At 38.4% G+C, this 11,999-nt stretch overlaps 2 protein-coding genes across 2 annotated transcripts; one reads left to right on the top strand and one right to left on the bottom strand.

The window, feature by feature from the left end:
• Positions 1-485: 485 nt before the first annotated feature.
• On the bottom strand, positions 486-3,237 carry LOC148421848 (olfactomedin-4-like). The gene is made up of 7 exons (XM_088417541.1): positions 3,124-3,237; positions 2,896-3,018; positions 2,594-2,812; positions 2,067-2,235; positions 1,718-1,945; positions 1,169-1,337; positions 486-1,040 (listed from the first exon to the last, which is right to left on the bottom strand). Exons 1-7 carry the CDS (start codon positions 3,178-3,180, stop codon positions 605-607), a joined length of 1,401 nt encoding a protein of 466 aa, XP_088273667.1. The 5' UTR covers positions 3,181-3,237; the 3' UTR covers positions 486-604.
• A 1,556-nt stretch (positions 3,238-4,793) lies between these two features.
• On the top strand, positions 4,794-11,127 carry LOC148421847 (olfactomedin). The gene is made up of 5 exons (XM_088417394.1): positions 4,794-4,962; positions 7,185-7,343; positions 7,505-7,717; positions 9,335-9,467; positions 9,565-11,127. Exons 1-5 carry the CDS (start codon positions 4,870-4,872, stop codon positions 10,407-10,409), a joined length of 1,443 nt encoding a protein of 480 aa, XP_088273520.1. The 5' UTR covers positions 4,794-4,869; the 3' UTR covers positions 10,410-11,127.
• Positions 11,128-11,999: the final 872 nt, after the last annotated feature.

The following is an 11,999-nucleotide window of genomic DNA, read 5'->3' as shown; positions in this document are numbered from 1 at the left end:
AATGTTTAAGCTCATAACTCAAAGTAAAAAGGAGACTTTTCTACTTATGTAAGTGATTGCTATACAGTATTAGGAAGATGATGATGGATGCTTCATTCTATTGTTTTAATAATCTTGACTGTGACTCTTGTTAATATCTGTTGTTGGATTTTCTCAGTCTTGTAAATGCAATTTGAAACTTATATTTACATTGTGCTTTTTACTGCACAATTTTTGGGACTCTAAACATTTCTGTCAAAGCTTTTCAATATTGCAGCTCCCGGGGAACCAGCGTTTTACAGAGGTACTATGAGCGCTGATACTGAATAATGTTAACGTGTTGCTTTGTGTAACTGATGTGTTATGTGATGTGTTACTGTATACTACTGTATAAAGTCAAGAAAAAACAAAAACAAAACAATTGTGATCCATCAAAATGTCATAAAAATTATATTTTCTTTATTTGGCCAAATGCATTTGCGATATAAAACCAAAGTCACACCAAATGGCAAATCATTTTTTAATTGACACAAAAATCTTAAATCAAATTTTCCTTAGCCATAATTTGACATTAAAACACACACCCACACACCCACACAGAAACATTAAAACAAGTAAAGAGTATTTATTCAAACAAAAGCTTATAGGAGATCATGTAGGCATCACAGTAGACATGCAACGACTGTTCCACAGGGCTGTAATTTAGGAAGTAAATGTTAGGACACATCTTGTAGATGAAAATGCGAAGATTGAACTTCTCTACTCCAGTTGAGGTGTCAAATGAGTAAAAAATTTCTTCGATGTCCTTGTCCACATAACGTGTAGCATAGAGGATACCACAGGCCATGAAGGTATTGGTGACGGCCATCTTATAGACCGATGTGTGCCAGGTTTTGTTAAATGTTGGAGGATCTCCTTCTTCTACTTTGGACAAAACCAGGTTACCAAAGTGTTGATCCAGGCTGTAGATGAGCCAAACACCTGATTCATCCGTTGCAAGATCCAGATCAGTGTAGGAGTAGCATTCACTTAAATGGCAAAAATTCCCCTTTGAGTTATACCTATTGAAAGAGAGATTGTTTTTTTTTTTTGTTTGTTTTTTTGTTTTTTTTACACATTTTAACAGGTTGGTTATCCTAAACATTAAAAATGAACTGTATTGATTAATTAGACAAAAGGAAACATGAACCTGGTGCCTTTGGGTAACTGCAAGGTGGAAATGGTTTTGGATGTTATGTTGAAACGACAAAGTCGGTCACTGTTATAACAATTGTAGTACAAGGCCCCGCCATATACAACTACATTAGGTCCTTGAATGGTGTTGGTTGTTGGATTGGCAGGATGGATGATGAAATTATCTGCAATGAGACAAGGACTGATTAAAACAAACATGTGTCCGTCTATTCATTCTCTTTTTCTCATGATTTGATTATGACTTTGGGCTCGATGATTCGGTTCTGATTCATTTGTAAATACAAAATTGTAAAAATAATTCACCAAAATATGACTGAAAGAGATCCGGCCCGATGCCAGTGATATATTGGTAGTATAAGTATTATCACTGAAATAACGGAGAAAGCTGATCCAAAGTGTACCCTGGTTTTATCCTAAATCAGTTGATTTGAGGCTTTGACACAGTAAAGGTTCAGAGACAGAAATGTTTTATCTATGGATGCCTTTTCAAAACACGTGCTTTTGAATTTTAGATGGAGTAGTGCCTTGATCAGTCGCCGCATACCTGGTATTTTCATTCCTACGGTCAGAGAGCTTTGACTGGAGTAGAAGGTGATATGGTTGGCAAATATGTTATTGACGTTCAGAATCACTCGCCAGTACCAGTTCTGCTTCCCCAGTTCGGGTTTAGGGTCACGGCCCCAGCCTCCATACTTGTGGTTAACAGTAGATTCTCCCTTTGAGTAGAATCTCGGCCCAGTAATGTTCACAAACTTGCCACTGGGACATGATTCTACAAGAAAAAAGACAAGTTGATACACAGATGCTTGCAGACATTTGACTATATCTACTTAACATGAACTGAGAAGTAAAACGTTTGCGCTTTTCAAGAGGCAGTTGAAAACTAATCTTGCCTGATGTCTGCATCCTGTCCGGATGAAGTGTGGGATGTATATTGAGGTCATTTTTATGCCTGCACTCATCAAGGGCTCTTTTCAGGCGCTGGTTGTCTTTACGACTCTTCTCAACCTGTAAGGTGTCATATTGTTCCAACTCCTGCAGCTCTGCTCTGAGTTGCGTCAGCTGAGGGAAAACAAACAACATTGAAACAACAATAAGGTGATTACATCAATGAACTCAGAAGAAAAAAAAACACTCAATTGAAATGTGAAAAAAATGACATGACACCAGTAGTGTTTATTTATTTATTCATTTATTTATTTTTATTTTATGAAATAAAATTGTAGGAATGGAACAGTAACATGTAGCAATATGGTAGGACGGTAGGTAATATTTGAATTGTATTTATTGTATTATAAGATGGCAAGGTTGGTCAGATGTTGCAAGTCAAGCATTCCCAGCTAATCATGGATATCATGGTCTATGAGCACGGTAGGAAACCATTATCTGGTTATACTTTGACTTGTGCAAACAAACTTACCTGTCTGCCAGAGTCAGTAGTTAACTGTTGGTATCCCTGGCTCGTTCTGTTGAGCTTATCAATCATATTCTCGATCTCAATTAATTCATTTTCTATCACCTGGAGGCTGACAGCTCCATATAGCTCGCCGTCATCCTCCTTTTCCAGTAATGACACATCTTTCAGCAGTTGCGGCAGACGGAGCTTCAAACCAAGCAACAGACTTTCAATTTCTAGAGCCTGCAAAGAACAAACCTTTTTTTTTTTGTTGCAACTATGGATATTACGGTATAGTCCTCAATAAACATAAATTGTGAGCTTACCTTCTGTGGGGTAACAGTGTCAGAGCATTTTAATGCAAAGTCGTTCACTAAGTTAAGCGTCTCATGAGGGAATGCCTTATCTTTGTTTGTCAGCTCACACACACAACGGCCGTTTTTATTCAGCTGATGAAACAGACAAGTTCCAAAAATATTTTTTTCCCCAAAATGGAGAAACATAATTTTAGAAGTTAACTAGACGTTGCTTTGCTTTAGAATAATATAGCTTACCTGTTGTGTGAAGTCGAATAGAAAATACATGACCACGAGTGTGTAAAGCTTCATCATAGCTCAGAGGAGAATGAGAACTATCGCTGACCAAATATTAGTGCATGTGGATTCTACATGTGTGCATCATGGAATGTTGATGTGTCCCCTCAGCTCCCTTCCTCATTCTGGTTTCAGTTCAAGAAACCTGGGGATATTGGGGGTATGACGAAAACAGATTGAATTTTGCATTTTGTGCAAAATTGCATAAAAGCTGCAGCTCCTACCACTGATAATTACTTAACAGTTTTTGCAATTTGTTTTGAATTAGGAATGCAAGTACATATTTCTCAATATTTTCTGCACTGATTTTACCATAGCTCTCATCCACGGGTCTCAAACTCAAGGCCCAGGGCCCTGATCCGGCCGGCCAGATCATTATGACTTCAAGTTTCTGGCTATGAAACCAAATTTGCAAGTTTATCTTCAACTTTTCCGCATTTTTTGTTATCAATACCCCTTTTACACAGTTTTTAGCGACCTCTGATTTCAAAACGTATCAATGTGGGACAATAATACCTAAAATTTGACTTCGCAGTCGCAATGGCCTTCCAACAGAGTCTAAAAAAAAATGTGGCCCCTGATGAGTTTTGACAGCCATGCTCTAATCCGACAGGGCAGGGATTCATTTGGAGTGTTGATGACCCTCCTGAACCAGGACCGACGGCATGGATGGGCTGCAGAGATCAAACTCCTGGTCTTCCGCTTTTGCTTGCTGGAGCAACTGATGGTTGCCTCTTTGCTCATATAGTCTTGCAGTGCATGAACACAAAGGAATGCCCAAAAAAAAAAAAAAAATCAAATGAACGCAAGAATATATGTCAGACAGATTTGGGTGTCAATATGTGAATGAAGTTAATAGTATGGCTATAGAACAGTGATTCGGAGTTAAGTATTAGTTAATAATTGGCATGATAGCAGCATTTTGTCTAAATTGACTGTGTTGCACCAACAATACCAATAATAACAGAAATTGTGAATACATTTGAACAAAATATTTTTTATTTTTTTAGAGTAAAGAGAGCAGCTTAAGTAAATAGAAATCAGCAATACCTGACCCAAAATGATTATTTGCCCCATGTTGTGGCTGGGGAGGACTTGGATCTAGATACGTAAGTGCGGCAGCTGAAATAGTTTTGAGCAGGCTTGCTACCCTCCCATCCCATCAGGATACATGCTAAAGCTAATGAATGGATGAATCGAAATGGATAAAATTGATGTTGCTGCCACTTATCCTCACAACGGTCGCAGGCTTGTTGATAACTATCCCAGTTGACTTCAGGCAGTAGGCGGGGGACACCCTCAACTGGTTGCCAGCCAATCGCACCTAAGAAATATTTAGTATGTCTAATTCACCTACCATGCACGTTTTTTGGCATGTGGAAGGAAGCCGAAGTGCCGGAGAATCCACGCGGGCTTGGGGAGAACATGCAAACTCCACACAGGAAGGCCACAGCCAGGTGGATTTAAACTCAGGTCCCTTTAACTGTCAGGCGGACGTGCTATTCACTGCGCCACCATATGTCATTTCACAATATTTAAAATTTGGCAAATTATTTGTTGTGCAACTATTATGAAATTAGGGACTTTTCACTGCACGTTTCACTTCCATCTTGCTTTTTGCGTGCTGACTGTGGGAACAAGAAGTGAGACTGACTTTAAGCAGATTTGTCATTAACCTCACACAATGGACGAGGGAGAAAGTGAAGAATGATCAGAGTAAAAGCTCAACACCGTGTCAGTTTACTCTTCATTACTTCAATTTTCAACATGCTCTTCTTGCTACTCTTCCTGGTATCAACAGTGAGTAACATCTGCTTCCTACTGCATAACTGAAGTGTCTGCACTCGTGTTTATTGGCTGTTGAGGCTGCAAATATATGTGATATATGTATAGAAGTAAAATGTTAAAAATTTTAAAAATCTGTGACAAAACCTGTGCCAATACAATTATTATTTTAAAAGTCGCATAGATCATTTTCAATTACCTGACATGCAGTGTATGTGTTCTGCCTTTCTTAAATTGGCTATTAAATCAGTTTCAACCAGAAAAAAAAAAAAAAATAGTATTTTTTTTTTTAACTCTCCCAAGGAAAAAGCCTAGGTAAAGTTACATCTTATCAAGCCTACACTATTTTTTTACATTATAAAACATATTTCAGCAGTGACGATAATCCACTAACAAAAATCTCTCACAGGTCTGTCGTGAAAACATTTTTTTTTTTCACCCATTAGACTTTTTTTTTTTATTTCAAACTGTTTTACACATGGTTCATCTTATATTTTGTCAGCACTTTGTGTTCACGTGTTATAAGAAAAAAAATGAATCACGTATTATCAAAACTTCACACGTCCTTGATTTATGTCTTATCTTGAATTTTTTGAGGACACTAGTTCCTCTCACAGGTATCTCTAATTTTCAAAAAGCTTCAGGACATTCTGACAGTGAATTATTATATGTTCTTTGGACATTATTTTTGCAGACTGGAATTCCTGGGGTGATAAAATTTCAAGTTATATTCTAAATAAATCTGTCAGACAACCTTCATTGGGGTATACATTAAGATTAAATAACAATTATAATAGCTCTTTTCCCTTTGGGATATATGTGTATTATATATTGTATATTATATTGTATATTATATTATATATAATATTATATTATATATTGTATTATAAAAACTCCCCTCCCCTCACGTGACACTGTTGCGTGAAAAGTTAACTTCATCTTGACCTTGCGACAAAACGCCTCGCGTAGAGCGTAAACATCGCTCTCCATCTGAACGTGGCATAAAGGGGTGGAATGAGCAAATCATAAAGCTGAAGTAAGGACAAGAAAGAAAAAGCGGAGTTTACAGAGGCGAGGTTCCCTGAGCCATCTAACTTGGTTTCACTTTCCCAGGGTACTGATCGGCTCGCGTGAATTCCTTCATGCAGGTGGAGTTGGTTGTTGCTCCACCATCATAACAACATGGCACATCAATAGGGTTGATAACAAATGATGTTGCATTTGCACATTAATATGTATAAGGTTCCCACCGAAAAAATAAGATCCCAGATACTAGCAGCTGATGTAATGGTGATAAGGATGGACATCTTTTTTTTTTTTCAGGCGCTTTGATGCACTTGGGTTTTTTTTCTGCTTAGACAAACCTTTAACCTGTATAAATGCTGTAAAAAAAAAAAAGTCGTTGACAGTTGTTGAAAGTTTTTCTTTATTGCTTTTTCCTTGTGTCAATGTTTAGATATACTTATACATTTTGTATCGAAAAATTTTATTTATGGTCGGTGTGGCAAGTGGGGTGAGGTGGGGGAAATGTTTTTTATGGTTGGTGTGGCGTGTGTGCGTGTGTGTGTGTGTGTGTGTGTGTGTGTGTGTGTGTGTGCGTGTGTGTGTGTGTGTTTGGGGGGGGGCATGAAATGTTTTCTCTTTCCGGGGGAGGAATTATTATTGACAAGCATTGTCTTTAACTATTATTAAATACGCATTCAGGCTATGTAGTGGCTAGCAGGATTTCTAATGAGAAAGCAGATGAAAATCTTACCACCACCCACAATGGACAATTTTCAGTCGTCGGTCAATCCATCCATTTTCTATAGCTGTTTATCCTCACTAGGGTCGCTGGCTTGCTGGTTCCTATCCCAGCCGGTTTTGACACGCTGAACTGGTTGCCAGTCAATCGCAGATCACACAAACAACCATTCACATTGACAATGACACATAATGGCAACTTGGTGTGTCCAATACACCTTGCATGCATGTTCCGGAATGCCCAGAGAAGACCCACGCCAACGCAAAGAGAACAAATAAACTTCACTTAGGAAGGCCCACCCAAGCCAGAATTAACCCTGGGACTTCTGAACTGTGAGGCAGATGTGCTAACCGGTCTTCCACCATGCGGCCTGAAGTTAAGCAGTCATACAAAGTAGTCACTGCACTAATGTTATCTGTCAGCTAGTAATGGTATATGTCAGCTTTCTTAAATGATCTTTATCTCACATTACTTACATAACGTTTGATACCAGGGAAACTGCCAGGTCCAGCATGTGTCAGGTCAGGTGAAAAATGGCTCATGTGCATGTGAGGTGGATACCAATATGTGGCTGTTTCCTGCTAAGACGTTTGAGACCACACTGCAACAAGTTGAGTCATGTGAGGATTCCCTGAAAATGCTAGAAGAACAGGTAAATTTCAAATAATTATCTTTTGTGAGACAGACTGACATTACCGTAATTTAGCTAAATGGTCACATTCACTGATGTTTATTTAGGATTTGATAGTACATATGATCTGCTTTCAAAAAAGCCACTATCTGCAGTCGGCAATTAGATTTCTTTCCTTGTAGGTGTATCTGTCAAACCAGCGTCTCCCTGAGCTCCATGCAGCAGTTGAGAACATAACAGTGCGGCTGGAGCCTTACCAATACCTAAATTATATGGGCATCTATTCTGTCTTATCCCTGCGTCATCTGGGTGAAGAACTCAGCAAGCTGGAGATTGGAATTAATGCCGTGTCCCTTCAAGGGAACGATGCCGAAACAGAAAAACTCTCAAAAGAGGTAAGTCAGACCCTGTAGCATCCAATCACAAATACTACTAAATTTAATGAAATTGTTGGAGAGGTTGCCTCCACATGTTATAACAAGTTACAATCATTTTTGTATTCAGGTAAAATTTCATAACTTTTACAGAGTTCAGCTTGAATTGACCTTTTTTCATCTTTTGAATGGCCAGTTGTTCATTATTTCAGTTATTTTGCACAACAAGGAATTAAATGACAAAATTCAAGAACGGTGTGCGACACATAAATCAAACATTACTTATTCTGGTTGAAGTAGAACTGGCATTAGAACTGTCCTCCCCATACTGTTCACGTTTTTATATGATGAGTCCAAGACACCTCACAATTGAGCAACAACATCTTGCTGTTGTGAGCCCTCGAACAGGATTTGTCCAGAGGGATGTGACCACAGGCCTTTAGTGCCAGTCTCATAAGTAGCTTGAAACAAGGAAGGTTAACTTAATATGCATTTTTGCAAGCAGGAGCTTGCTTAACACCGCAGGCTGCTCAAGTATGCTGTACCACATGAATAGAAAACCCAGCAAATGCAGCCATAGCTGACAGAAAAAAAGATGCTAATAAAGTGAGCACCTCGTTTGAGACAGTCTGCGATGGACAATGTTTTATTTTACTGTTATTTTTGTTATTTGGCAGTTGACAATGGAAAGCAGCACCATTCCTCATGATGGTATAGAACTAAATGATCACAACTGCATCTGTTTACTCTTCGAGTGCCATGAACAAGAATTTTCGTCATGTAAAATACTTAGGTTGTGTGCCAGTGACAAGACTACAACCACAACTACATGTTTTCATGACATTCGTGGCCATCGTTCCTCTTAATATCATGCCAGTTGAACACTGTTGTAATGTAGTTATATACATACACAAACTGTTATTTTGCCATCGAAAACACATTTTCACTGTTTTTGTTCAGGTTTTATGGAAGGGAAGGCCTGTTGAGATGTTTTGGATGCTCCTAAAAAAAATAACAAAAAAAAAAAACTGTTAAAGTCACTGTTGTGCAGAAAACACATCTCTTCACAAAAAGCTAATTTTCCGAAATAGCTTGGTGTCACTCAAATGACCTATTTTCAAACAGTGATTACTAAAGAATGGCATAAGGTAGAATCTTGTTTTTGGGTTTTTTTTCTAGGTAAAAAAAAAAAAAAATTAATCTTTTATATGGTACCACCAATGTCTGCATAGACATACAATAGTCTGTCGGCCTTGGAATATATGTCAAAATGCTTGAAATCGGCTGGCACTGTAGGGGGTTGCTTTTCCAGATAACGCTTGGCACTGAATGATTTAAAGAAAATAAGACAAGTTTATATCTATCTATCTATCTATCTATCTATCTATCTATATATATATATATATATATCTTTTCATCTGTCAATCTTCATCTGACACTATAACACAAGGTATCTAAATTTAAAAACACTGGTTGAGGAGTTTTTGCTGAAATTTTAGGTGGAATTAAAAAGAGATTAATCAGATCAATTCATTTCAAATTGATGATTTTTTTTTTATTCCTTGACAGCACTGTAATTACCTAAACTTTTGAGTGTCAAACTGTACACGAGTGAACCTTTGTTTGACTTTACTGTAGGTCAACAAACTGCGAAGAGATGTTGACACAATGCATATGGCAAACTCAGTGAACATGAAGACTGTAAAAGAGAGACTCCGCTACCTGAAAAACAGTGTTCAGTCATGCTTGTCCATCCCTAAAGATTACAGAGGTAATTTGAAATTTTGAAATTCAATTTATTTGCAGTTCGTTACGAAAAAAAAAAAATCAAAACGTTTTACAATATTGTTCTCCTTAATTTTTTCCAGGTCATCAAAGGTATTGCCTAAAGGGTCTAATAACCAACATCAGTGCACCAGTCACAACTAAAATCAGTCCATATGGTAAAAACATCATCTCTGGCTCATGGGGCCAACAAGCTCTAGCAGACAGAGAAGACCTAAAAAAAATCTTCTGGATTCAGCCTTTGCTTCACGGCCACTTCTCAGGCAATATCCTGAGAACTTACCAATCATACGAAGACTTCATGGCATCAACTAACCACAAAGATTTTACCATAGCTCCATCCAACACCCATGCTAATGCCGTTGAAGGCCCCAGTGCTGTCCTGTACGGAGAGGCTCTGTACTATCACTGCTACGACTCTGCAGATATTTGCCGCTATGATTTGAACAATCAGGCTGTCACAAGGGTCGAACTTCCCGGAATTGGAAAGGATTATAGAAAATTCCCATATTGTTACTTTGACTGCCGGGCCAACAGTGATGTGGATGTAGAGGTAGATGAGACCGGGCTATGGGTTATCTATGCCACTTCAGCTAGCCATGGAAATCTCGTGGTAAGCAAAATATCATGGGATGGTGAAGCCGAAACACTCAATATCACACAGACGTGGGAAACGAGGCTCTTCAAGAAGGCAGTGACCAATGCTTTTATGGGGTGTGGTGTGTTGTATGCTACCCGATTCGTGGATGATTATCATGAAGAGGTGTTCTACGCCTTTGACACAGCAACAGGAAAGGAGGACAACACGCTTTCGCTGGAGATGGAGAAGATTGGGAAAGGAATTGCCAGTCTGAGTTACAACCCAATGGAAAGGCAGCTCTATATGTTCAACGATGCTTATCTCCTCGCTTATGAAGTCAACTTCTAAAACTGAACGCCAACCTAAAACAGTACTCCAACACACATCACATAATTTCCGCTAAATGTGAATATTTTGCTGATTTTGGGTGCATAAAAGAATGCAATAATACATTTTAATCCTAAAGTGACACTGTAAGATTTAGACCATTGTGATTTAGACCATTGTTCATTAAAAATGAATACATTAAATTATAAATTTCAAAAACTTGCAAAAAATGTGTTCTTAACGACCAACATTATGTTTCAAATATAATTGTAGGTAATGATATTACATGGTGGTGGTGGGGGGGGTACAGACAGGTATAGATACAGACAGCAGGAGGAGGAGTGTCCATTGTTGCATTTACCATAATGCCCCTAAATTACACATACTCCCTGGGAGGAGCTTTGGTGCTTTACGGTAAATACAGCAATAAACACTCCTCCTCATGCTGTCCGAGCTAAATCTTACACAGTGTCACTTTAACTTGGTCCTTAGTCTGACCTTTGAAAGAGTGGGGCTCAGTGATTGACTGGAAGTACGGGCAGACCAGACATGGAAAACATTGGTGACTAATGTCATTGATTGCTTCGAAGTATTTGTGCTTTTCTGATAGTGAATTTTAAAACTGCAGTTTTGAAGATCAGTTTTCGTTTGAAAAGGCATGAATGTATTCATAATAATAGGGTTCATATGTCATGTGATCGCAGTCGCATGTTATACAGTATATTAAAAAACATAACTGCTCATTGTCTAATAAATTTCATAGATTGCAGTCTGGTTTGTATTTTTTTTTAACCCTTTGCTTCTCTTAATGGTTAAAAGTCAGCAAACCTTATTCATGTTGTTGGTTTCAACATGTGGACTAAGATCAATTGAATTTCATCTAAGGACAGGCCTTCTGCTGTTTGTTATGCTTTAAGCACAAACACATATAATGACCAGAAGCACATAAAACATTTGGTATCACTCAACTGAAACATGCTTTCTTGCAATCGAAAGACTTGTAGGGCTCCCGCAAGATAACATGTTTCTTTTTGCTGTTCGTCACTCCAGCGTGACCTTTACTCATCTCTATTCATTTGCAGGCTGATGGAAAAGATATTGTCAGTTAACACTGACTTAGTTGAGAATATTTGTCATGATCTCTTGGCATGTTGAGGAGTGTGGGAAAGGTGGAACCAATAATTGCTGGGGCTGATATGTTTGAGGCTCAAAAGATCATTTAATCAAGAAACTGAACAGGATGGGGAATGCGCAAAAATATAAAGTACAACAGAAACACTCAGAAAAGAAACAAACTTAGAGGCAGGTGGGGGCAAAACGGGGAAAATGAGGACCAGGAGCAGAGTAACCACAAGACAGCTCGGGCAAGGTAGCAGGGAGGTAATGTAGCGACAAGGACCAGGCAGACCCGACAAGAACCAAATGCAAACTGGGAACTTAAATACACTACACACTTCAATGCAGGGGAAGCTGATTGGATGACAAGAAGGGCAGGTAAATAGACAGGTGGACAAGATCAAACTAATGAGACGCTGACAGCAAAAGAAGATGCAAGGGGAAACAAAACTTGAAACTAGAACTTAGGAACATGAACAAAACCCAAAGAAAACA

Source organism: Hippichthys cyanospilos, chromosome 6 (genome assembly GCF_059441005.1).
Source record: "Hippichthys cyanospilos isolate Australia breed blue-spotted pipefish chromosome 6, RoL_Hcya_1.0, whole genome shotgun sequence".
In the NCBI taxonomy this organism is placed as follows: Eukaryota; Metazoa; Chordata; class Actinopteri; order Syngnathiformes; family Syngnathidae; genus Hippichthys; species Hippichthys cyanospilos.
Note: the sequence above shows the minus strand (reverse complement) of the source record. Positions and strands in the feature narration are given on the sequence as shown.

Excerpts from the sequence above, each read along its gene's own strand:
- LOC148421848 (XM_088417541.1), bottom strand. The coding sequence starts at position 3,180 with ATGATGAAGCTTTACACACTCGTGGTCATGTATTTTCTATTCGACTTC. Across the intron at positions 2,236-2,593 it reads CTACTGACTCTGGCAGACAG|CTGACGCAACTCAGAGCAGA; the intron begins GTAAGTTTGTTT and ends GTTTTCCCTCAG. Across the intron at positions 1,946-2,066 it reads GGACAGGATGCAGACATCAG|AATCATGTCCCAGTGGCAAG; the intron begins GCAAGATTAGTT and ends TTTTTCTTGTAG.
- LOC148421847 (XM_088417394.1), top strand. The coding sequence starts at position 4,870 with ATGATCAGAGTAAAAGCTCAACACCGTGTCAGTTTACTCTTCATTACT. Across the intron at positions 7,344-7,504 it reads TGAAAATGCTAGAAGAACAG|GTGTATCTGTCAAACCAGCG; the intron begins GTAAATTTCAAA and ends CTTTCCTTGTAG. Across the intron at positions 9,468-9,564 it reads CATCCCTAAAGATTACAGAG|GTCATCAAAGGTATTGCCTA; the intron begins GTAATTTGAAAT and ends AATTTTTTCCAG.